General features: G+C 38.1%; 1 protein-coding gene and 2 long non-coding RNA genes across 3 annotated transcripts; 1 reads left to right on the top strand and 2 right to left on the bottom strand.

Annotated features, from left to right (window-relative positions):
* Positions 1-1,081: 1,081 nt before the first annotated feature.
* On the top strand, positions 1,082-16,947 carry epob (erythropoietin b). Its single transcript, XM_022667231.2, has 4 exons — positions 1,082-1,190; positions 14,204-14,334; positions 15,337-15,423; positions 15,855-16,947. The coding sequence occupies exons 1-4, from the start codon at positions 1,175-1,177 to the stop codon at positions 16,101-16,103; spliced, it is 483 nt and encodes a 160-aa protein (XP_022522952.2). The 5' UTR covers positions 1,082-1,174; the 3' UTR covers positions 16,104-16,947.
* Positions 4,730-5,945, bottom strand: LOC111195499 (uncharacterized). Its single transcript, XR_007427502.1, has 3 exons — positions 5,612-5,945; positions 5,391-5,501; positions 4,730-5,260 (listed from the first exon to the last, which is right to left on the bottom strand). It is a non-coding gene; the product is annotated as an uncharacterized LOC111195499 (long non-coding RNA).
* Positions 6,224-8,133, bottom strand: LOC125784889 (uncharacterized). Its single transcript, XR_007427503.1, has 3 exons — positions 7,980-8,133; positions 6,767-6,917; positions 6,224-6,295 (listed from the first exon to the last, which is right to left on the bottom strand). It is a non-coding gene; the product is annotated as an uncharacterized LOC125784889 (long non-coding RNA).
* Positions 16,948-23,022: the final 6,075 nt, after the last annotated feature.

Below are 23,022 nucleotides of genomic sequence, written 5' to 3'. Positions count from 1 at the left end.
TATTTTTAAAAACTGAGATTTAATACACAATTTTACACTACCTATGCAAATCACATATAAATCTATATAAATATAAATCTAAACAGAGCATTATATATTTGTAATACAACAGTATTTAGGGTTATTCATGTGTCAGAATCTAAAACATTTGCTCTCGGCTTAGGTAGTTCACTATAAAGGGAGTAAAGAGGCATTTGATATTCAGCCAGAAACATGTGTAGTAATGTCAGCATTTTCATAAAACTCTGTACACAAGTCAACCCTAAACATGCTTTTTGTTTGAACAGAAGGCCAGAATGTAGAAAAACACCTCAGTTTTTAAAACCATATAGATATATGTGTGAAGAGGCCAGGGCCTAAAACCAGAAATGTATTTAAAGTGACAACGTAAATGGAGGTGCTTGGAGCTTTGCAGACTAGGTTTTGTGCATAGTTGCATTAAAAATGCTTTCTAAGCAAGGTTTATAGAGTGCTTTACCATCACAGTTAGATACGTGTTGAGTTTGTCCAGCAGCAATGTTCTTCTTTGCATTCACTTTCTTGTGTGAAGAATGGTTTGTACCTATTTTTTTTTTTTTAAATGACCACTTTGACTCATTCAGGACATTTTTGTGGGGTTCTTTCTTGGGGTTAAGCTTTTCCTTCTACATGCACCATTACTTCACGGAAATAACACCAAACTGTACTTAAATATAATAAATATATCCTCAAACAGATGATTGACCTGTGGTTGTTAATTAGTGTTTTTCCACTAGATGGTGCTGCTGTTAAACTCAATGAAGCCCCCAAACACCTTCCTCATATTTGCAGCACAGAAAAATGAGTCTCCAGTGAAAAAATGCTGAAGATATATAAATATCACATATGTTATTTGTTATTTACAAGTATTAAAGCAGATTCAATTTCGATCTAACAGATTTAGCACAATGACAGTGTAGTGGTAGTAAGTTAGTAGTGTCAAGGGCATCTAAAAGGCCAAAGTTGCCTCTGAAGGGCATTAAACCAGAGGGAAAGGCCAAAGGCCACTTGGACCTGCAGGAGAGACATGCACACACACACACACACACACACACATACAGAGGGGAAACACATGCAGCAAGCAGCGTGCAGCTAGGCAAAACAGTCGCATGGCTTTCAACAATGCACACCCTAAACATGCTAAACCTGGTTGCGAATGCCTTCAGTTTCTGGTAAGAATTGCTTTTTTCTCCTGCTGATGGGCTTACTTTGCATTTTTCTTTAAGGAATCTGGATTAAAAAAAAATATCATGCAAAAATAAAAAAACATAGAAATGTGTATTTAACAGTAGGACAAGTGGGGTTCTGAAAAGGGTTTAATAAAAAAAAATAAGCCTTGTTTTTTTGGTTATATGCATATACACTGCATATAACTGGTCTTGTAAAACATGTGGCCATTATTAGGTGCACCTACTATTACCTGATTATCCCGCTGAGTAAAGCGTGATACAGTAGACTGTAGGTCACCTGGTCACCAGTGTGTCAAGGACTGAAACTGTTCCCACGGAGAATGGCTAGCTCAAACTGTGCGTTTCCAATAAAATGTCCAGGAAGTATTTCTTTAACTATGCAGGTCTTTATTTGACACACACGCTTAGCATCACAGCTTAATTACACCATGACCATAGAGCTACAGTTCTCTCCAAAAGCATTGGAGCAGTGAGGTCAATCCCTTTTATTCTGCTGTAGACTGAGAACATTTGAAATTGACATTAAAGAATGACACAAAAGATGACACAAAAGATCCCCATTTTAGTTTTTATTTCCAGGTATTTACATCTGGATCTGATACACCAGGGGTGTCAAACTCATTTTGGCCGAGGGCCACATTGGCATATTGGCTGTCCTCCGAGGGCCAGATGTAACTTATAAATGTAATAAAATGTAACCAAATGTAATATATGTAAATGAATGTAATTACTCCTTAATGTTAAATAACTCTCAATATATTATTTATTCAATCAAATATTACAGTTGCATGGAAAAAATGTTTGCTTGTTGCTCTATTAACATAAATCCTTTTAATTTGTCATGTCATGAAATCCAAAAACTCCATCAATCAAGAACCAAACTATTCAAGTGAATAGAAATGACATCAAGTTATATTAACTTTGAAATTATTAACTGAAATAAGGCTTAATAAATATAAAATCAAAAATTGTGAGCTGTTAAGAACATAGCATTTCCTCAGATTTAGCAGTTCCTCATCCAACCACTAGTGGGAGCTGCAGCAGCAGCACCACAAGTCCGCAGTCTTTACTGAGTCAGAGCTACAGCCCAGCCACGGGCTACAGGGCTCAGCTCAGCCAGTCTGGAGCGTTTTTACAATTTTTAAGTTCTTCTGTGTATGAAATAAAGATTTTTGTAACCGAATAATACAGCTCTCTACAGTTCATCTTTCAGCCCAATCAGCTAACAGCAGCCGTTTAGAGCATGAGTCACTGCTGGGATTACATTATAAACAGGTCAGTTAGCGCGCTGCTAACCTCAGGATGTTTATAACTACGGAGTTTAGTGGACACACCACGGCTGCAAGGTTAGACTGTTGAAGGCTACTGAAGACTATTAAAGGCTATTGGAGGTTATTGAAAGGGTTATTGAGGGCAGAAATCAGTAAAGGCTGGTTAGATAAGTGATTCACGTCCTCGTACTTTGCTGAGGTGAAACTGCGACTAGCGCTGTCACAGTGATGTTTATTAACGTCATTAAAACAGATTTTGTCAGCTATTGTCTTATAAATATTTACACAGAACTTATATCTCTCCTAAAAAGCGTTTATTTTGGTCAGTAACACTCTTCGTAACACAAAAGGCATACCGGTCTTTCGCCTTGAAGCACAGCCGTCCGTCTGCATCAACTTCTCTTTTTCTGGACATTATGGGATAAACATTTATATGTCTCAATTCCACCCGCGAAGTTACACCTTCCCTCCGGCAGGGTTTCCACATCAATGACTACACTGCCGTGCAAGTACGTCTCGCTGCAGCCTGTAGGAAGGCGGAGTTGGACATCCAACTCCGCCCACATCCAACCCCGCCCACATGTGCTCTTGTACGCCAACCCCCCTACTTTTTTGTTCAAGAAGCACTGTGTGCCACGTGAAATACGCATATAACGCCGATGTTGCGCTAAATTTACGCATATCTTGTGAGTAGTTCCACCACGTAGCCTTGGCTACAGCACTACACATGCTGTAGTGTAATGCACAGATATCACAAAAAATAGGCTATATATACAGTACCAGCCAAAAGTTTGGAAACACTTTCTCATTCATTTTTGGTTTAACATTGTAAATAAAGTAATACATAAGGAATCATGTGAACTTAAAAGTGTATGATTTTATTGTTTTTCTTATATGGCATGCTGCTAACATGTGGTTTATGAGGCTGGGAACTCTTGCTCTTCTTTTTCATCACGTGTGCCATTTCTCCTTTATTTTATACAATAAGCAAATAATTGCATACAACGGTTTGCTGTTTCCAAAAGATCAATTGCCTCTGTCCTGTATATCACAATACATTATACATTAATCTGTCCCACTCACCAGCAGAGTAAGCCATTATTTCACTGCATTAATCCTTACATTTAAATTTGTTAAACTAGTTGCCAGAGTGTGTAGATTTTATAAATTTATTTTAGACTGGTAAATATCTCCAGAATTATTGATTAGCTATCATAGGAATCATTATTTACTTATTATATAAAGTTAAAACGTACAATATACAGTTTTTGGTTATGTTCCATATGAAATAAAGAGCACATTATCAATCATGGCTTTGCACTGGTAGAGGCTGGTCAAAGGGTGCATCTGATTATTAAAGTGTTTGATTGTTAGATCACACCTGTTCTCTGTACTGTAATGCTCTATACTTCATATTACAGATAGAGTGCTTCTTATCACCACTCAGCAGGGGGAAGGCTATTTGTGTCATAGTCATAGCTAATATACAATAATGATATTAGAAGTAATTCTGCATCTTCACTGTCAACAGGGTGCTGAAAATATTACAGATGAGAATGACACAGCTGCACTGTATAGCATACAATTTAGGACCACCACAGAGCAGCTATTATGTGGCTTGTTGGTTATTCACAACACTACAGTGACACTGACATAGTGGTGTTAAGAGCTGTGTTGGTATGAGTGGATCCGACAAAGTAGTGCCTCTGGAGAATTTAAACACCTCATTGTCACTACTGGACAGGAAATGCTCCATCAACCAGCATCATGTGGGCAGCGTCCTGTATTCAGCATCAAGTAGGCAGCATCCCATGGGCACTGATGAAGAATTTGCAGATGAGCAACAAACTGTGCAGCAACAGATTTAAAGATTCTGTCTCTGACTTTTCACTCACAATGTAAAGCAGCTGTTGTTAGAAGTGTCTAATAGAGTGAACAGTGTTTTATACCTATTGTATATTATACACCAGTAAACCATTATGCAACTAAAGTGTCCTAGATGCTAATTGGAGCTAAAAAAAAAGAATGATAGAAGCAGAAACAAGCAGGTGGTAATAATGGTATGCTGGATAGTGTATAACGATAGAGTACAATATATCAAATGCTGTGGTTTCAGAAATTAAAAATGTATGTATACATAGCTATTTTGTCAATAATAATAATAATAATAATAATAATAATAATAATAATATCCCTTTCCCGCTTCTCCTCTCCCAATTTTGTATGGCTGACAGTAGTTCCCAGGGAAATTAACTCCATTTACAAACACTTTGTCCAAGCTAATACAATATCTTTATTGGCATTTATTGGCACACTAGCCTTTAAAATGTTTGGTTACATGCTTTGGTCAAACAAATACAGAAGTCTTTATTTAAAAATGCAACACCCAGCCACTCACACACCCAGCCACTCACACACCCAGCCACTCACACACCCAGCCACTCACACACCCAGCCACTCACACACCCAGCCACTCACACCCAGCCACTCACACACCCAGCCACTCACACACCCAGCCACTCACACACCCAGCCACTCACACACCCTGCCACTCACACACCCAGCCACTCACACACCCAGCCACTCACACACCCAGCCACTCACACACCCAGCCACTCACACACCCAGCCACTCACACACCCAGCCACTCACACACCCAGCCACTCACACACCCAGCCACTCACACACCCAGCCACTCATGAAGCTGGCTGCAGAATCCAGGGTGCTCGTTTTCGCTGTAAAATGCCACAAGCTCCCCTCGTCTCCCATGCCCAACGTAGCCTGTAATATAAGTAAAAGCACACACTTTCACAAAGTAACAATCTATCAAGCCCCAATACCTTAAATATATTGACGTACCAATTTCTGACCTCAGGAAAAAATTATCAAAATTTATTTAGAACAAACATACCCAGTATGCAGTCTTTATAAGTTTCTTGACAGTTCTGGCAGCACTGCAGTTCGTACATCCTGCGAAACTCGTCTTTACATGCAGCACTGTGATGTTTTCATGGCACTACACCTGTAGGTTTAAAAAAATCAAGAATTTTAAAATGATTTTAAAATCAGTGAGTGTAATTCCTTTTCTAAGGGAAAACAAACATCTTAACTGTACTGAAATATCATGCTTACTGTCAAGCCACTCGAAATGTGCCCGGGCCCGGAATGATTGTTGTCCAAACAATGTCCCGGAAGAGACGACAAACCAGTGACAGCTTTAAAAAAGCTTTGTCACCCTCTTCCAGAACTGTATCTATGAGAATAAGGGGCATCTGTGAAAAACATTATAGAAGCATGTAGATTTTGATTCATGAAAATTATAGTAATTGAAAAAAATGACCAGATAACATTCTAAGGCTGCAACCAATTACTATTTTGGTATTCTATTAATCTGAGTTGGCACTTATTATTTCAATCATATCCCCAATCTCTGATTACTGTAGGAATGGCTAGCATTTTTGCCTGAAGACTGTAGTCAGCATCATTCTGTTGACTAATCTCTGCCTTAACGTAACAAAACAGCTCTCTGCTTTTCTATCCCTTTAAAATGATAGCACTCCAATAGCTTATGGGCTTCAAATGCCCTTGAAATGACTAGTCAACACTAGGTCAAGTCGAAAATTCAAATAATGTCAACTTATCTTTTCAGCCCAATTCAGACTTTTGAAAACAAACCACAACAGTAAAACATTTTAAATGGCCCAGTTAAATTAACCCGAAATAAAAAACACACATCCACACCCTCATACCTGTTCAAAGGAGACGTTTCCCATTCTATCTCCTTCATCAGTCACACGTTCAACACGCTGAACTTTCCTGAGAGAAAATATAATAATTAATATAATTAATACCATGCACAGAGGAAGCAAGACCAGAACTGGGAGAAGGTATATCAGGAGTAGCTGGCAGAGGGGGAGCTGGACGTGCATCAGAAGTAGCAACAGTCTGTGGATTAAACACTTCTGCTATAGTGGTCTTGGTTGCACTGCTGCACAGAGATACATGATGTCTGAACTGGTCTTTGCATAGTATTGTATGGCTGCAATAGACACAATAAAAGTGTGCTGTAGGTGTGCAGTTTAGAGATGAAGGAAACTGTAAGACCAAAATGCACACAACATGCAATTAAGCCTATAAATATTAATATTCTTCAACTCATTATGCCCATCAATTGAGTGTAAGATGTAAGTGCATTTGTTGATTCAAGATATTACATTTACATGTTTATTTGTTATAGCCAATAAAATCAATATCTCTCTCTCTGTTTAAAGAAATACTTCCCCATACCGTTATTCTCGACTGCTTGTTTGATATGGTTTTGTAGATGTAGGCTGTTATTAAATCGCTGGTCAGTGTCAAAACTGAAGCAGGGGCATTTGAAAACACCACACTGGCCAAACCGTGAAGGGTCAGGAGTGGCCTGGACATGTGTTGGATGCTGTAAAACAGAAAGCAACAAAACACAACATGAGCTTACAATTACTATATCGGTGCACATTAATTGTAACTACATTCAGTACAAAGGTAATAAATGTGCATCGACTTAACCCTCCTGTTACGTTACGGGTCAAATTGATCCATTTAGTAAGTATGAAACGTCTTCAGCTTGCCTTTATTTGTATAATTAACATATAACATGAAAATGGTTAATTTCATATTTGCAACAACCCCCTGCAAAAACTGAAACTAAAACGAAATTGTAATGTTATGTTTCATTTATATGTAAAAATATTGTGTTGGTCGTTTAAAAGTAACAAAGTAGTAAAACAAAAAAAAAAGTAAGATTTTTTTAAATGGAAAAACAAGTGAATTATCCTAATTGAACTATTACCTCTATTGTACACTATTGTACTAAATGTTGATAGAACAATCAGCAATGGAGTTAGTTATTAAATATTTACTCTTCTGGTTAGGATTATTTTGGTTTCAGAAATATGTTGGATAATTAAAAATGAACCAGGTCAAATTAACCCGGGAATACCATTGCTATTCCTGACAAATTAAATAGGAGGATTAAGCATTGATATCTTCAAATATTTATTTGTATGACTAAGACTTTGAACCAATTTTAGTTAGCTAGATTATCTTGCTATCTTGTTAGCCAATTAACTTCTTGTATAGACAGTTTAAACAGTTTTTTTTAGGTTAGCTGACTATAACCCCTAGCTATGCCTTAAAAACAAAACTGATGCCTAGCTCACTACTAGCTATGAGAGTTTATCTGTGATACCATTAATTGGTAGCATTTTAGCCCATAAAACAGAAGGTAAGATAACTAAAGTTTGAATTAGACAAGACTGGGTGCAATTCTGCATTAGAATCCATCAAAAAAAACGGCAATATGACTAGCTAGAAGCAAACAAACCACATGGTACACGCGCCGATGTAGAACCTTCATGTGCGTATCACCGTTTACTCATAAAATATAATATAGAAAAACAAGAGGACATTATAAAAATAGCTCTGTTAACTTAAAAAATAACTCAATATTTGTACTTACCGCCATAACCGGAGATATAAATCAGATCGATGCTTTAGCTGCTTTCTCGGCTACAATTCCTGTTTACCGGGAGTAAATGTAGGCGTTCGTGACGGACGTAAGGTGGGTGTTGCTTTAGACGTAAGGCGGAGTTGGACATGGGCGGAGTTGGATGTGGGCGGGGCTGGATGTCCAACTCCGCCTTCCTACAGGCTGCAGCGAGCGGCTCCTCCTGCCGTGTAGTGGCAGTAAGCCGTAACTTTGCGGGTAATACAATCGACAAGCATTGTGGGAAATGTATTTTTTGGTCAAAGAACGCTTCTGACTTATTTATTATAGACACTAAGATCTTACAAGCTCTCGCGGGCCACATAAAAAGACGTGGCGGGCCACATTTGGCCCGCGGGCCTTGTGTTTGACACATGTGTGATACACAGTTCTATTTTTCTGGAACATGTGACTGTCAGGTGTGTTTGATGCCCAGGTGTGTCCTGATACATACATTATTCAAATAAATAAATAGCACTGAAAGTCTACACACTATTATCTGTGCAGACTGTGCATTTACAGTTAGAGAAGTAACCAACATGAAAACCAGAGAGCTGTGTATGGGTGAAAATAAATTTATTGATGCACATTTTGGTGCGTTTACATTTATGCCTATGTGAAACCAGACCGAACAGAGGGAGAAAACGCTCCAAGTAAACAAACTCATTAACTAATTCGGACCAGAGAAACGAACTACAGGTGTGAAAACGCCCTGAGATTCTGCTCTGTAACATGAAGTGTCTGAGCCTAACCACTTTCACTTTTCAATTATATAATTTACAGCTAATGGTGGAATATGTAGGAGAGAAGACGTTGCATGACCACTGGAATTCAGTGCATTGTAAAAAGAACAGTGTAAAAGCAAAGCGAATAGTGTGATTTTGTAGTAGACTGTACAATATGCGTACTGTATATTTAATCACAATACCTGTAAAATGCTGTAATTTTTTACAGTAATATCACATTACTATAATTAGTGTCATAGAAACAGGATGCTGTATTTTTATAACAGCAAAGATAAGACCGCTTTAAAAGGCATTAATTTTAACACTGTAAATTACAAACAGTAAAATATTGTATTTTTTTGCACTATAAGGCCCATTGGTTTATAAGACGCACTATTAATAAATGTCTATTTTCTGATCTTTTTTCATACACAAGGCACATCGGATTATTAGGCACATTATGTGACACTAGTAAGACGCAAGGGTGTTTTCCTGTAAAGCTAAGCGAAGTTAAGTAACCAAAACTGTAATAAAAAAACATTTTCTTTTAAAGTGAAACAAGCACTGGAGGTTAATCTACACAGATTTCTCTCCTGAAAACTGTTTATTTGGGTGTGTAAAGCGCTTATTTACAGTAAACTTAGATTTCCAGATTTCCACTTAGAATGAGTGCAGCAGCATTACCAGCTAACAGCAAGCACTAGCCACGGTTAGCGGTTATGCACAACGCCCAGCATAGCTACACTGACGAACCCTGAGTGTTCTGGTAAGCCAGGGCGATAATAGCTAGCAGTTCATCCCACGTAGCTTGTTTTAAAACAGTAAACGCGCAGGCTACAGTCTGATATACTTGCCTCTGAACAGTGAAAGGGCTAGTGCTTAGAGGCTAATGCTAATGCTGCTCTAGTAGCATTAGCCAGGGTTAGCAGCAGGCTACTAGCCGATAATACTCACCTTTGAACGATGAAAGAGTGAGCACTTAGCACGGTCAGCGGCTAATGCTAATACTGCTGGAGAACTAAGCTGAAATTCCTGTATAACCCTGCACTTCTGTGGAGTGGCTTTACTGCTCCTTACAAGAGGTGCACTGGATTATAAATAAAAAAGAAAAAAAAACGTTTCATAAAAAATAAATTTATTGTATCACGTTCAACATTACCACAACCAAAAAAATGTATTAAGCACATATGTACCAAATGCATTTTATTATGTGAACCTTTTTTATATTTTGTAAAATAATAATACTGCTTTCTGGAACACACAAAAAAAAATTAAAGAAACATTTCAGTGTGCAACCAATCAATAAATTGTTGTTGGATGTAAATAATCATTTAGTCATGTGTGTTTACAACACATAACATCGCCAAAGCACCATGTTTAATCTAGTGTTAGTGTAAGCCATACAGTGAAAGTCGTAGAAATGAGCTTACTTTTACCATCTTTGTATAGCTTAAAGCAGAAATACTGGAGAAACAGAAGTAAAATGAGAAAATTGCGCCCCCAGCTGGGCCTCACAGAGTTACCTGAATATTACAGATATTATTTTATTTACAGTATTTACAAGTGTTAACACCTGTAAACACTTCTGAAACTAGGCTTTACAACCCATAGACAGTTTTCAGCCAAAGGAACAAAACAACACAGTATTACTGTTCTAACAGTAATAGTAAACTTCTGTAATCAATGAAACTTGTGTTTATTAATGCAGACTTTAAAGTTTTTAGAAATATCTGTATACGTGTGGAGGGCCCTGAAGAAATATTTTATCTTTGGGAAATATTACTAATACAAAACCTGCATGTATTTGTCCACTGTTTTAATTATATTTGAGTTTAAGAACAGCTTTCAGACCCAAAATCTTCTCAAAACAAGAGCAAAACTTTGTCTCAGACCAAAGGCAGTGTATCCATAACCAATTGGTGTAATAATAATAAGTCTTCAGCTGACACTCTAGGATTCTTCCTCACCTCATTGATCATTCTGCGCTGTGCTCTTGCAGTCATCTTTACAGGATGGTCACGCCTAGGGCGAGTAGCAACAGTGCTGAACTTTCTCCATTTGTAGACCATCTGTCTTACTGTGGACACATTAATATCAAGGCTTTTAGAGATGCTTTTGTAACCCTTTCCAGTCAACAATTCTTGAACGCAGGTCTTCTGAGATCTCTTTGTGTTTGGCATGATTCACATCAAGCAATGCTTCTTAAGAACAGCAAACTCAAAACTGGTGTGTGTTTTAATAGGGCAGGGCAACTTTAACAAACACAGCCAAGCTCATCACATCCTGGCTCCAATTTGCTCTTAGAAAAGTCATTAGCCTAAAGATTCATATACTTTTACCCCCTCACTGTGAATGTGAATGTATTAGTTTATGTAGACTGTGTTTGTCTATTGTTGTGACTTAGATGAAGATCAGAACACATTTAATGACTAATTTATGCAGAAATCCAAGTAATCCCAAAGGGTTTACATCCTTTTTTTGCAACTGTAACTCCTGTCAAGTTCAGCACAGCTGTTAACTGAAAGCCTAAATTCCAGGTGACTCTACCTCATAAAGCTGACTGAAAAAATCCAACCAAGATATGCAATGCTGTCAAGCAAGCAAGAGATCCCTACTTTGAAGAATAACAAAATATAATAATATATTCTGGTTTGTTTAACTTTTTTTTTTCTTTAATAAAATATTTCATTTGTTTTTCATCATAGTCTAAATTACTAGTATTAATCTACAATGCAGAAAATGTATAAAAAGATAATGAAAAAGCACTTCATTTAAGGTGTGTCTAAACTTTTAAATGGTACTGTACATCCTGAAAGAAACAATTGAATTCATTGATTAAATAGTGTGTCCCAATAATGTTGAATACAGTATTTGTTAAACATATGCAAGTGCCCATATATTGACATATCTTGTGTATTTGTCTATATCTTATGTATTTGGTAGTAGATACTGGTAGCTTTGTTTACACTGTTGAGTAAATATCTAGTGCTGAAACCATGTGCATGCTAATATTGGTTTGTGTGTGTTTGTGTGTGTGTGTGTGTGTGTGTGTGTGTGTGTGTGTGTGTGTGTGTGTGTGTGTGTGTGTGTGTGTGTGTGTGCGTGTGTGTGTGTGTGTGTAAATATGCAAGCTGCTCATGTCTGGTTCCTGTCTCTGTTCTCATTTCCCAATGTATTTGTCTGGGTTCAGAAAACACATGGATTTGAGAGTACCCCTCAGTTAAGCCTGAGAGAAAGGGCCTTTTACACACACACACACACACACACACACACACACACACACACACACACACACACTCATACATCTGTAAAAGATGTATGAGTGTAAAGAACCTTCAAAAATGTAGGAACAATTGTTTGTGCACCCCACAATAACAAGAAATACCTTGAAGAACACATTTTTGAGAGCAGTTTAAACTTTCCAGTACTTCTTCTGAAGGACGTCTTTGATCAATGTGAGGAATATAGAATCAGTAGGATCACTGTAAAGCAGGCAGAACAGGGTTTTGCAGTGGATTTAAGTTAAGTCCATCACTAATCATCTGAGCTGTCACCTTGTCCTTCTCCACAGAACCACATTAATATTCACCAAGTGATTAACTATATTTATATATAGAAACATTCCAGGCATGTATTGCATGGGGCTTTCAAATTATGTTAATTACATTAAATTTGATTAAATAATCACAGAAAAAAGAATGCAAACTTTATTTGTTTGATGTATTTTGACTTGATGCTTCAATAACAGTAACAGTCAGCATAACTTGATGGAGGCACAAAAAAGAGGGAAGCAATTAACTCTGAGGATGTACATTTACTTGTTTGTCTCAGTAGCTAGTTGAGAGAATGTGGCAGGTGTTGAGGGGGAGAGGGGTGGAAGGTAGGTGCTAAGTGTGTTAATAAACACTGGTTAGTGATTTACATTTGCAGCATATGTGTATGTTTCCATCCAGCTGCTGACATTACCTAAGGCAAGTGAGACCTGCAGTTCTTTAAATGTTGATCTGGGTCTTTTAGTGACCTCGTGGATGAGTTGTCCATGCCCTATCGAAATATCAGCCACTCCTGGGAAGGTTCACCAGTTTTCCATGTTTTCTCCATTTGTGAATAACAGCTCTTAGTGTGGTTCTCTGGAGTCCCAAAGCTTTAGAAAAAACTTTGTAACCTTTTCCAGACTGACAGATGACAACATCAATGACTTTGTTTTATCATCTGTTTTTTTTATTTCTTCAAATTGGGGCATAATTAGCTGCTTTATATCGTCAGACAGGTTCTATTTAAATGAATTCTTGTTTCTTGTAAGTCTGGCAATAATCAGGCCAGGTTTTCCAGTTTTATTCTACTGTTAAACACTACTTTAACAGATGGTCATTGTGGATTAAACAGGTACAAATGAAACAAAGTAAAGTTATGCTTCACACAAGCAGCAATGCTGTGTGTGTGTGTTTCTGAAATAGAGAGACAGAGAAAGAGAGGCTGAACAAGATAAAATTATAAAAGATAGATAAAACAGTAAGAGTTAGTTATGAGGTTTTATCTATATTTAAATATAAATAAAAGGTAATGTACCTACTAAATACTGGTACATCACTAAATGAAACCCAGTTAGTTTGACAAATTACTATGCAATTGGGACACACCCTACATGCTTCTATTTGTTGCTGGCTACATCTGTCACACCTGCCCGCACTGCACCTTTAAGATCCACCTTTCCTGAGTATTGAGGCTGACTCCTCCCCTCCCACACACCTGTGGGAGATTACACATCTACAGGACTATATATACTAGACTCATGCACTGCCAAGTTGCGAGATATTGCCACATTGTGTCTTATCGAGCGTTATTGTTGTTACTGTTTTCCTGTTTTTTTTTATCTATTGCTTATCCTTGACTACGATTTTTGCCTAGCGTGTATTTTCTGTTTTTTTGGGACTTTGCCTGTTTTTTTTACTTCGATTTTTGCCTTCTGATTTGGATTAATAAACCTGTCTGCGTTTGCATCCAAACTCCCTGGTTGGTTTCTTACAACATCCTTGCTCCACCACCCTATTCACCTTATTCTTATCCAGGTTTTTCAAGGGTTCTTAAGTAGTGAATAGTGCAGATGATATTGCAAGAAACCATTTGGATGATTGTAAGTAGTACAAATGAGCTTTATTGATGCAAAACAGAGGATTTTTTATAAAGGTTCTAAAAAAAAGATGGATCTACAAAGTTTTTCAATCAATGCGAATAATCATTTAATCATAAAAATGGTTATCAGAGTTGTATTTTATTTATTATTTTGAGATTTATTGTTTGAGATTGATTGAGTATTTCAGAAAGTCTGGGTACAACAGGAAGATTTACACTCGTTCTTTGCCTCAGATTTGATGAGCAGATTTGAATGATGAGGTTCTGAAGTGAAGGTGGCATGACTGCAGTGTGATCAGGTTGTGTAAGAGTGTGTGTATCTGTGTGTGTTTATTGAAGGTTTGGTGAATGTGGTGCTGATGGTGCTCATGTGGATGGGTGGGTGCCAGGCGTCCCCTCTCAGAGCGGTGTGTGACCCGCGCGTGCTGGAGCGCTTCATTAGAGAGGCCAGAGACACAGAGGCAGCCATGGTGAGCGCACTGGATTCTCCATGTTATTTTCTTACTAAATACTGAATAGTTCAATGTTAATTGTTTCGACCCTAAAAAATAATGCTAATATAAGCCTAGGGGTCGCAACATAAATAAATTGACCAAAACACAAGAAAAAAAAAAAAATCATTAATTCTAAATACTGAATAATTCTTTCTAAATACTGAATCATTCATATTAAACACTGAGTCATTCATAGTAGACGCTGTGTAATTCATTGTGGATACTAAAAAAAGCTTTTTTTTTTACAGTGGATGCTAAATACGTCATACTAAATAATTCAAATCAATACATATTATATAGTTTATAGTGAAAATTAGCAAATTAGGTGCTTCATAGTAGATTCTGAATAATTTATATTAGATGAATGATACATAGCGAATACTGACTAATTTATTGTGGTTATTGAATAATTCATAGCAGTTCCTAAAAAAATCATAGTAGATAATATAATAATAATTTATTGTAGGTACTGAATGATTCATACTGGGTATGGAATAATTAATAGTAATTACTAAATAACTCTTAATGGAAACTAAATCATTCACTAAATCATTCATAATAGTTTCATTCATAGTAGATACTGAATAATTTGTAGTAGTTACTGAATAATTTATAGTGGATACTAAATCATTCATAGGGGATGCAGAATTAATTATAGTAGACACTGAATAATTCATAGCAGTTAATGAAGAAGATACTTAATAGTTCTCAGCAGATGATAAATAATTTATGGTGGATACTGCTAAATATTTCGTAGTGTAGACTTTATTTAACATAATGAAAACAGTTTTTTCTTTGAATGAATCATTGTCTCGAAAACTATTAAGATAAGGGATGTTATTGTAATTTTAAGACACTGCACTAACAAGTCAATAACATCCATTCATAAACAATACTAAATAATATTTTTTGTAGTATTTTTGTAGTAGTTAATGAATAATTGAACAGTATTTGTATGTTTCTGTCTGTGGGTCGTAGCGGAGCTGTGGAGGAAGCTGTGCTGTAACGAGTGTGTACACAGTTCCCCTGACCAATGTTGACTTTACCGACTGGGAGCAGAAAGATGTGAGTAAAACTACAACACACTTTAATATCTTACACACAATCTAGTGATCTGGATCATCAGCCTGTGTGTGTGTTATTGAAAATGTAGGATTTCAATGGATCTGATAGTCCTGGTGTTTGGGAGTCTTGGTCACGTGTATAGATTGGCAGTGCATGGTCTTGGTCTTGGGGTATTAAGTAGCTAAACAATTAGTAAAGTTTTGCTCTATTTCAGTGATCACGGGGAGAATGCAATTTTGGAAAATGCGCTGTTTTCTTTGTACATAAATGGAGAAAACATGAAAAGCTGTAACACCCTGTAATAACTGTATGTAACTATGTTTGGACAATTTTTCTGAAATATCTGTTTCCGTATTGTTTATTATATTGTATATGGAAACAAAATAAAGTATAAAATGTGTATCTGTATGTGTGTGTATGTGTGTGTGAAGATTGAAGGACAGGTAGCTGAGGTGCAGGTGGGTTTGTCTCTCTTGGTCCAGGCTCTAGTCGCAGTGAGAAAGACGGTCAGCGTCTCTCCGATCAGCAGCCTACTGGACAGTAACATCATTAACATACAGAGCCTGATCCACATCATCCACAGCCTCAGCTCACAGGTGCATCTCTCTCTCTCTCTCACTCTCATTCACTCTCTCTCTCTCTCTCTCTCTCTCTCACTTTCTCTTCTATTCTTCCTCTAATCCTCTTTCTCTCTCTATCATCCTATTTCTTTTTCCATATTTTATTTTATATATCACTCAATTCTATATATCTTTTTTTGCTCTCTCCCCCCTTCTCATGTTTATGTTCCATTTTGACCCACCTCATTCTTTTTCTCTTATTCTTCCCATCTGCCTTTTTCTTTCCCTCTCTATGTTTCTCACAATTTTAATCTCCTGTTTTTGTTCTTTTTCTCTCTTCCATTTTTCTCTCACATTTTTTAATTTTTTCTCTTTTTTCCCCATCTTTTATTGTCTCTTATCTTCCTCTACTTTTTCATCTTTCTCTCTTGCCCTTCTCATTTTCATGTTACGGTATGTCTTTCTTCTTTTTCTTCTGTATTACTCTCTTTTTCATTTTATTATCCCTCATTCTCATCCTCTCTTTATCTCTCTCATTTCCTTTCATTCATTTTCTCTTTCACTATCACTCACCTCTCTCTCAGCCCCCTCCATGCGGTTGACCCCCAGTCACAGTGGCGTCGTGTTTCTGAGAAGTGGAGTTTTTTTTTTTTTTAAAGCTCAATAGTTCATTGATAGTACTGCAGTGTGGGAGGAGCTTCTGGGGTGAGCAGTTGGGGGTTGCTCTTTTCTGGCATGAGAACAGTTTACATTGAAGGTACACCTAGTAATATCTCCCCAATAGTTTGGAATCTACAGTCTGACTCGTCTAGGCCACAGTGCACCACTATCACATGTTCCTGGTATACAGTCTGGTGCTATCATTACATTACATTACATTACATTTCATTTGGCAGACGCTTTTGTCCAAAGCGACTTACAATAATGAAGTACAAAAGTAATAGGAATTTAGATAACCCATTTTTAGATAGGGCCTAAAGGAGGTCGAAGGGAAATAAAGGGATAGAGAAGTGAAGGAGGGGAAGAAGGAAATGGGGTTAGAAGTAGTTAGTGTGTTAGAGGTGTTAGGAGAGTAAGTGCTCTTTGAAGAGCTCTGTCTTCAGGAGTCTCTTAAAGATAGCGAGAGATTCTCCTGATCTGGTAGTGGAAGGTAGTTTGTTCCACCATTGGGGAACTCTGTATGAGAACAGTCTGGATTGCTTTGTGTGAGTGTTTGGCAAAGCGAGGCGACGTTCATTGGAGGAGCGCAGCGGCCGGGAGGTAGCGTAAGCCTTCAGGAGTGAGTGCAGGTAGGAAGGAGCCTGTTCTGTCATCACCTTGTAGGCGATTGTAAGAGTTTTGAATTTGATGCGAGCATCAACTGGTAGCCAGTGGAGCTCAATGAGCAGCGGGGTGACATGTGCCCGTTTTGGTTGGTTGAAGACCAGACGTGCTGCTGCATTCTGGATCATTTGGAGTGGTTTTACTACGCAGGCCGGGAGGCCAGTTAGCAGGGCATTGCAGTAGTCGAGGCGTGAGATGACGACTGCTTGTACCAGGAGTTGGGTGGCCTGTTGCATCAGAAACTGTCTAATTTTCCTGATGTTATAAAGCGCGAAGCGGCAGGATCGAGCAACCGAGGCCACATGGTGCGTGAAGGAGAGCTGGTCATCAACCATAACACACAGGTTCCTAGCAACCTTTGTCGGTGAGAGAGAGAGAGTCGATGCTTATAGAGAGGTTGTGTTGAAAAGATGGTTTTGCTGGTATGACCAGAAGATCAGTCTTTGAGAGATTTAATTGAAGGTGATGCTCCTTCATCCAAGAGGATATGTCAGAGAGACACGACGATATCCGTGCAGAGATTGAGTTATCTTCAGGTGAGAATGACAGGTATAGCTGGGTGTCATCAGCAAAGCAATGGTAGGAAAAGCCATGTGAGTGGATAACCTGACCAAGAGAGGCAGTGTATATTGAGAAGAGAAGGGGACCCAGTACCGAACCCTGGGGAACCCCAGTGGATAGGGAGTGGGCTGAGGACAGCTGTCCTTGCCACGACACCTTGAACGAGCGCCCAGTGAGGTACGATCTGAACCATGACAGCACATTGTCTGAGATCCCCATGTTTGAAAGTATAGTTAGGAGGAAGTCGTGGTTGACGGTGTCGAAGGCGGCCGAGAGGTCCAGCAGAATGAGCACTGAGGACTGGCATGCAGCTCTAGCAGTTTTCAACGCTTCAGTCACAGACAACAGAGCCGTCTCGGTAGAGTGTCCTTTTTTGAATCCAGATTGGTTCTGGTCCAGGAGGTCATTCTGGGAGAGGAAGCCAGAGACCTGATTTAAAACTGCTCTCTCGAGTGTTTTAGAGAGAAAGGGTAGTAGTGAGACCGGTCTGTAGTTATCAACCTGGGCGGGGTTGAGAGAAGGCTTTTTAAGCAGTGGTGTCACATGTGCTTGTTTGAAAGCAGTTGGGAAAACACCAGAAGTTAAAGAGGCATTGATGGTGTGAGTGATAGCCGGAATGATTGCAGGTGCAATGGTTTGTAGTAAGTTTGAGGGAATTGGGTCAAGCGGACACGTAGTAGGACGGCTACGTGTTAGGAGAGCCAGTGTCTCGTTCTCAGTGAGAGAAGTGAACGAGGAGAGCGCAACGCCTTCGGTGGAGGGACACCGGGCTGCAGAGCATGTAGTAGGACTGCTACATGTTACATCAGTAAACTGGTTGCTGATAGCTGCCACTTTTCCAGTAAAGAATGATGCAAGTGTTTCAGCAGTAAGGCAGGTAGCCGGAGGAGGAGGAGGAGGGTTCAGTAGTGATTTAAAAGTAGCAAATAGTTTCCGGGAGTCTGTGAGGGAGCTGAATTTATTGTGATAAAATTCAGCTTTAGCAGTCGTGATGCTGGCTGAGAAGGAAGCCAGGCTAGGGATCATGGCTGGGGATGCTCCAGATAATTTTGATAATTTTCATCTGAACTGGTTAAGTGGTCCCACACTATGTGCCCAAAGGTCTCCATAAATATTAGGGGTGTAACAGTACAGAAAATCTATGGTTCGGTTCACACCTCGGTAGGGGTGTGCTAGATCATATCGTACACGATAATATCGCCAAACTTTTTTAATATTGTGAATGATATTATACCCTGAAATATCGTGCCATATCACCCACCTCTAATAATCACATCAGGGTTCTACTTTTTTATTGTTTTTAGCAAAAGAAAAATGCACACTGTTTTTATTTCCCATTTTATATCTACTAGAGACATTTGGAGTGCATTATTAGTAGTATCATGACATTCTGGATCATTGACTTCTGTTACAAATCTAATCAAATTTATTGTATTTTTTTTATATATCAGGTAGGGGTGTGTCATATCATATCATATGCAATAATGAAATTTAATTTTCATTTTGTTGCAGTAGAGTATTCATGATTTATTTATTTATTTCAGTGTTTTGTCATATCGCCAAGAGTATCATTATCGCGAAAATGGATTGAAAATGGATGGAATATCGTGATATTATTTTAGGGCCATATCGCTCACCCCTACACCTCGGTATAAACCCCACAGTTCGGTACGTTTTCAGTACGGTTGGTGGAAAACAGAAAGAGGCTGTTCATTCTGTATAGCCTTTATCAACTTCATAAAAACAATGAATCTTCGTTATAATCATGTTTTGTTTTTTGGAATGGAATGTTGTAATGGGGCCCTTTCACTTTTTTTAATAGTTTGAAACCAGGGTTCTCTCCTACTGTCATCATGAGAGGCTCCAGCTTTTTGATCTTGTGAACATGAAAACACCGGCATTACTTTCACTGCTTAAACTACAAATATTTTTTCCTAGGTATATTACTGTATGCATTTCAGTGTTTGAAAATATATCAAATATCAGTAGATTGTCAAAATTATATCAAATATCATTAGATTGTCAAAATTAAATTATACTAGTGGTATTAAGTTATATTAGTGTCAATCACTTAAAAATGAATAAATTTTTTTTTTCTTTTTTTTAATGCTGGAATTTCCCAGTATTATTGTGAGGGGACAGAAATAGTGCATAGTGTTGTTAAGGTCTTGCAGACTAGATCATTTTGTGCTGTATTATAATACCTGTGTAAGAAAGAGAGACAAAGAGAGAGAGACAGAAAGCGAGAGACAGACAGAGAGAGAGAGCAAGAGAGACAGACAGACAGTGCAAGCGAAAGAGAGAGAGAGACAGAGAGAGAGTATGAGCGCCTAACCCTGCGTTCACAGTGGAAAGCGACAGATGACCAGATAGAAAGATAGATACTTTATTGATCCCCGAGGGAAAATTTTGGGGAGAAAAAGATGCACACTAGAAGTGTGTAGTAGCACAGAGACGATAAATACAAACGTACAAAAACGCAGAAAAACACATAAAGAGACAGAGCTACTGGAACAGGCAGCCACTCACGTCAGCGCCGGAAGTGAAAGACCATTCGTTTTCTATAGCAGCGTAGCGATGGTTGTGGACAGTTTGAACGATCTGCATTTCTCCACTCTCTGCTTGTGTGCTCCTACTTCCAGTCAGAGCTAAACTTCTTAGCGCAGGCTCGGTCAGGAGCGAGTTGCTAATAGCAACAGTGCTACAGCTACACTTTCCGGGTTACGTTCCTTTAGTCGCTCAGACTGCCTGTGTACCGTGTATTTTGCGTGCGTTTGTGCGAACCGAACTGTGACCCCTGAACTGTGACCCCCCTACCTTGGTGATTTGCAAGGAATACACGTAACGTTACACCCCTAATGAATATATATGATTAATAAATAATGGATTTAGCAGTTACAAATTATGGTACACCCACTGCTGTGACCATTGTTGTCCTGTTGTGTTCTTCTGATCTAGACTAATGAACATTGACATTAGCCAATGTGAGAAAAGCCCTTTAGTGCTTTAAAATTACATTGGGTTCCTTTGTGACCTCACAGGATGTTTTTTTGAATATTACTCTAATCTTGGTCTGATCTCTGTTGGTCAACCACTCCGGGGGGCCTCATTTATAAAGTGTGCGTCTGCATAAAAATGGGCCTGAAAACTGCAGCAATAGGGGCAAACCCCAAGTAAAATGCTTGGTTTATAAAGAAATGTTCAGAAAAATGTATAAAACCAGACCAGCATTTCAAGTGGGAGTTATAATAGGAGGACTTTTATTTTGTATAATTTCTATTCTCTCTGTGTCCTGCAGGCGCAGCCCCTGACCTACCTCGAACAGTCGGCGCAGACACACACACACTCTCCCTCAGAGCTCCTCCATGCTCAGACAAACTTTCTGCGTGGAAAAGTCAAACTATTGCTTTCTGCAGCCTGCCGGACTCTGGGCAGCTGAGAGAGGCTCGTTCTGCAGGGAAATACAGCAGTGTTTTGGAGTATTGAACTCATAACCAGTCACTGTGTCTCTTTTAAAGAACCAGCTGATCAGGAACATGATTGATCACTGACCCCAGATGCAGTCGATTAGCTAAGATCAGCCATGTGGTCACCATTTGGTTTCTGATGTGTGCTTCTTTAGTTTACAAAGGGAGCTGCTAGGCTAGTGTTGCTAACAAACACTAGACTGTCATGGATGTCATCATCACATCTCCACAGCCTTACTAACTGATGTCTTAAAAAGGCTCCAAATCTTCATTTCTTTGGCAAATTGATGTGGTAAGGAATTTAAAAATGTTTTTGCCATAATCAAACCATTGCAAATGCAAAAATCAATGTTATGGAGAGCAATGTCATGGCAAGCAGTTGTTAGCTTTGCCATGTTAGCAAGCTATTACAAATATTCTGAAATGCTTTTCCCATTTCATTCCATTAAACGTTGTTACTGTGGTATGAAAAGTTTGGGCACCCCTGATAATTTTCATGAGTTTCCTTTATAAATCATTGGTTGTTCGGAGCAGAAATGTCAGTATATCATATATCCGATAAATGTATGTACCTGCCTAATTTAGTTTAAAGAATTATTACACACTTTCTGTAAATCCTATAAACTTCATTTCACTTCTCAGATATCACGTGTTCATCTCCTAAATTATATATATATAACTGAAATTGCAGATTCAAACAACCAATGATTTTATAAAGGAAAATCCTGAAAATTATTAGGGGTGCCCAAACATTTTTGTTTACATATATCTAGACCCTTGCCTGTTCTAAGATTCCTGTCCTGTGCCTTCACTGACTACCTAGCATAGCTGGCTAAATCACTATGTATCTTTAATAAGATGGTTGTAACACTATAAGTAGCTATCTTCACTCTGCTGCCAACTGAAAGATACAATTAATACAACTTTTTCATCTGGTCTCTGTGGGCCTACTTGTGGAGTTACGGAGAATAATCCAGCACAAACCTAAGATTGTTGCCTTTATAAGGATGTTTTTTTTAACAAGAACCCACAGTTAGCCATGTGGCTAACAGCCTTCTACAACCATCTGGAAAGTGAGAGGTAGATTAAAAGTTCTTGGAGTAGTTTTTCTTCAACTTTCAATTGTCTGTTCTATGTTTACACATATTTTTTTTTGTTTTTTTGTACTACATTGTTATTTTTTATATTCTGAGTTGTGTATTCTGCTATTTGTAACTATTATCTGTTAGCACTTGATTGTTAAACACCAACATTCAAAAAACTCCAAATTGACTTAATTAATATAACAGAAAAATAAGGTTTTGTCAAAAGCTGGAACTTTGGGTAGAAGAGTAAGAAGAGTTTCAATCCTCTGTCTGTTCTGTACATGCAGTATTGGCAATTAAACTACTTGATTGATTAGCGAGCAGTGTTGATTTGTATAGTACCCAACAAAGACGCATTGACCTATTTGTATAGTCATCTTGCACTTTATTGAAAACAGCTACTTTGTGCTTTTTCTGATTTCACTAGATTCTTCTTCATCTGTGCCCCTGAGATAAAGTTGTGTATTTAAATATAATAATAGTGTACTTGAACTATATGCAGAATAATTAAAGTATATTTTTTCTACTTATGCATAGGTTTTTACCTGCTTAATCTGTATTTCAGTATACTTTAAAAAAGTATACTTTATTTGGCTGTGCTAA

Source organism: Astyanax mexicanus, chromosome 20 (genome assembly GCF_023375975.1).
Source record: "Astyanax mexicanus isolate ESR-SI-001 chromosome 20, AstMex3_surface, whole genome shotgun sequence".
Classification (NCBI taxonomy): Eukaryota; Metazoa; Chordata; class Actinopteri; order Characiformes; family Acestrorhamphidae; genus Astyanax; species Astyanax mexicanus.
Note: the sequence above shows the minus strand (reverse complement) of the source record. Positions and strands in the feature narration are given on the sequence as shown.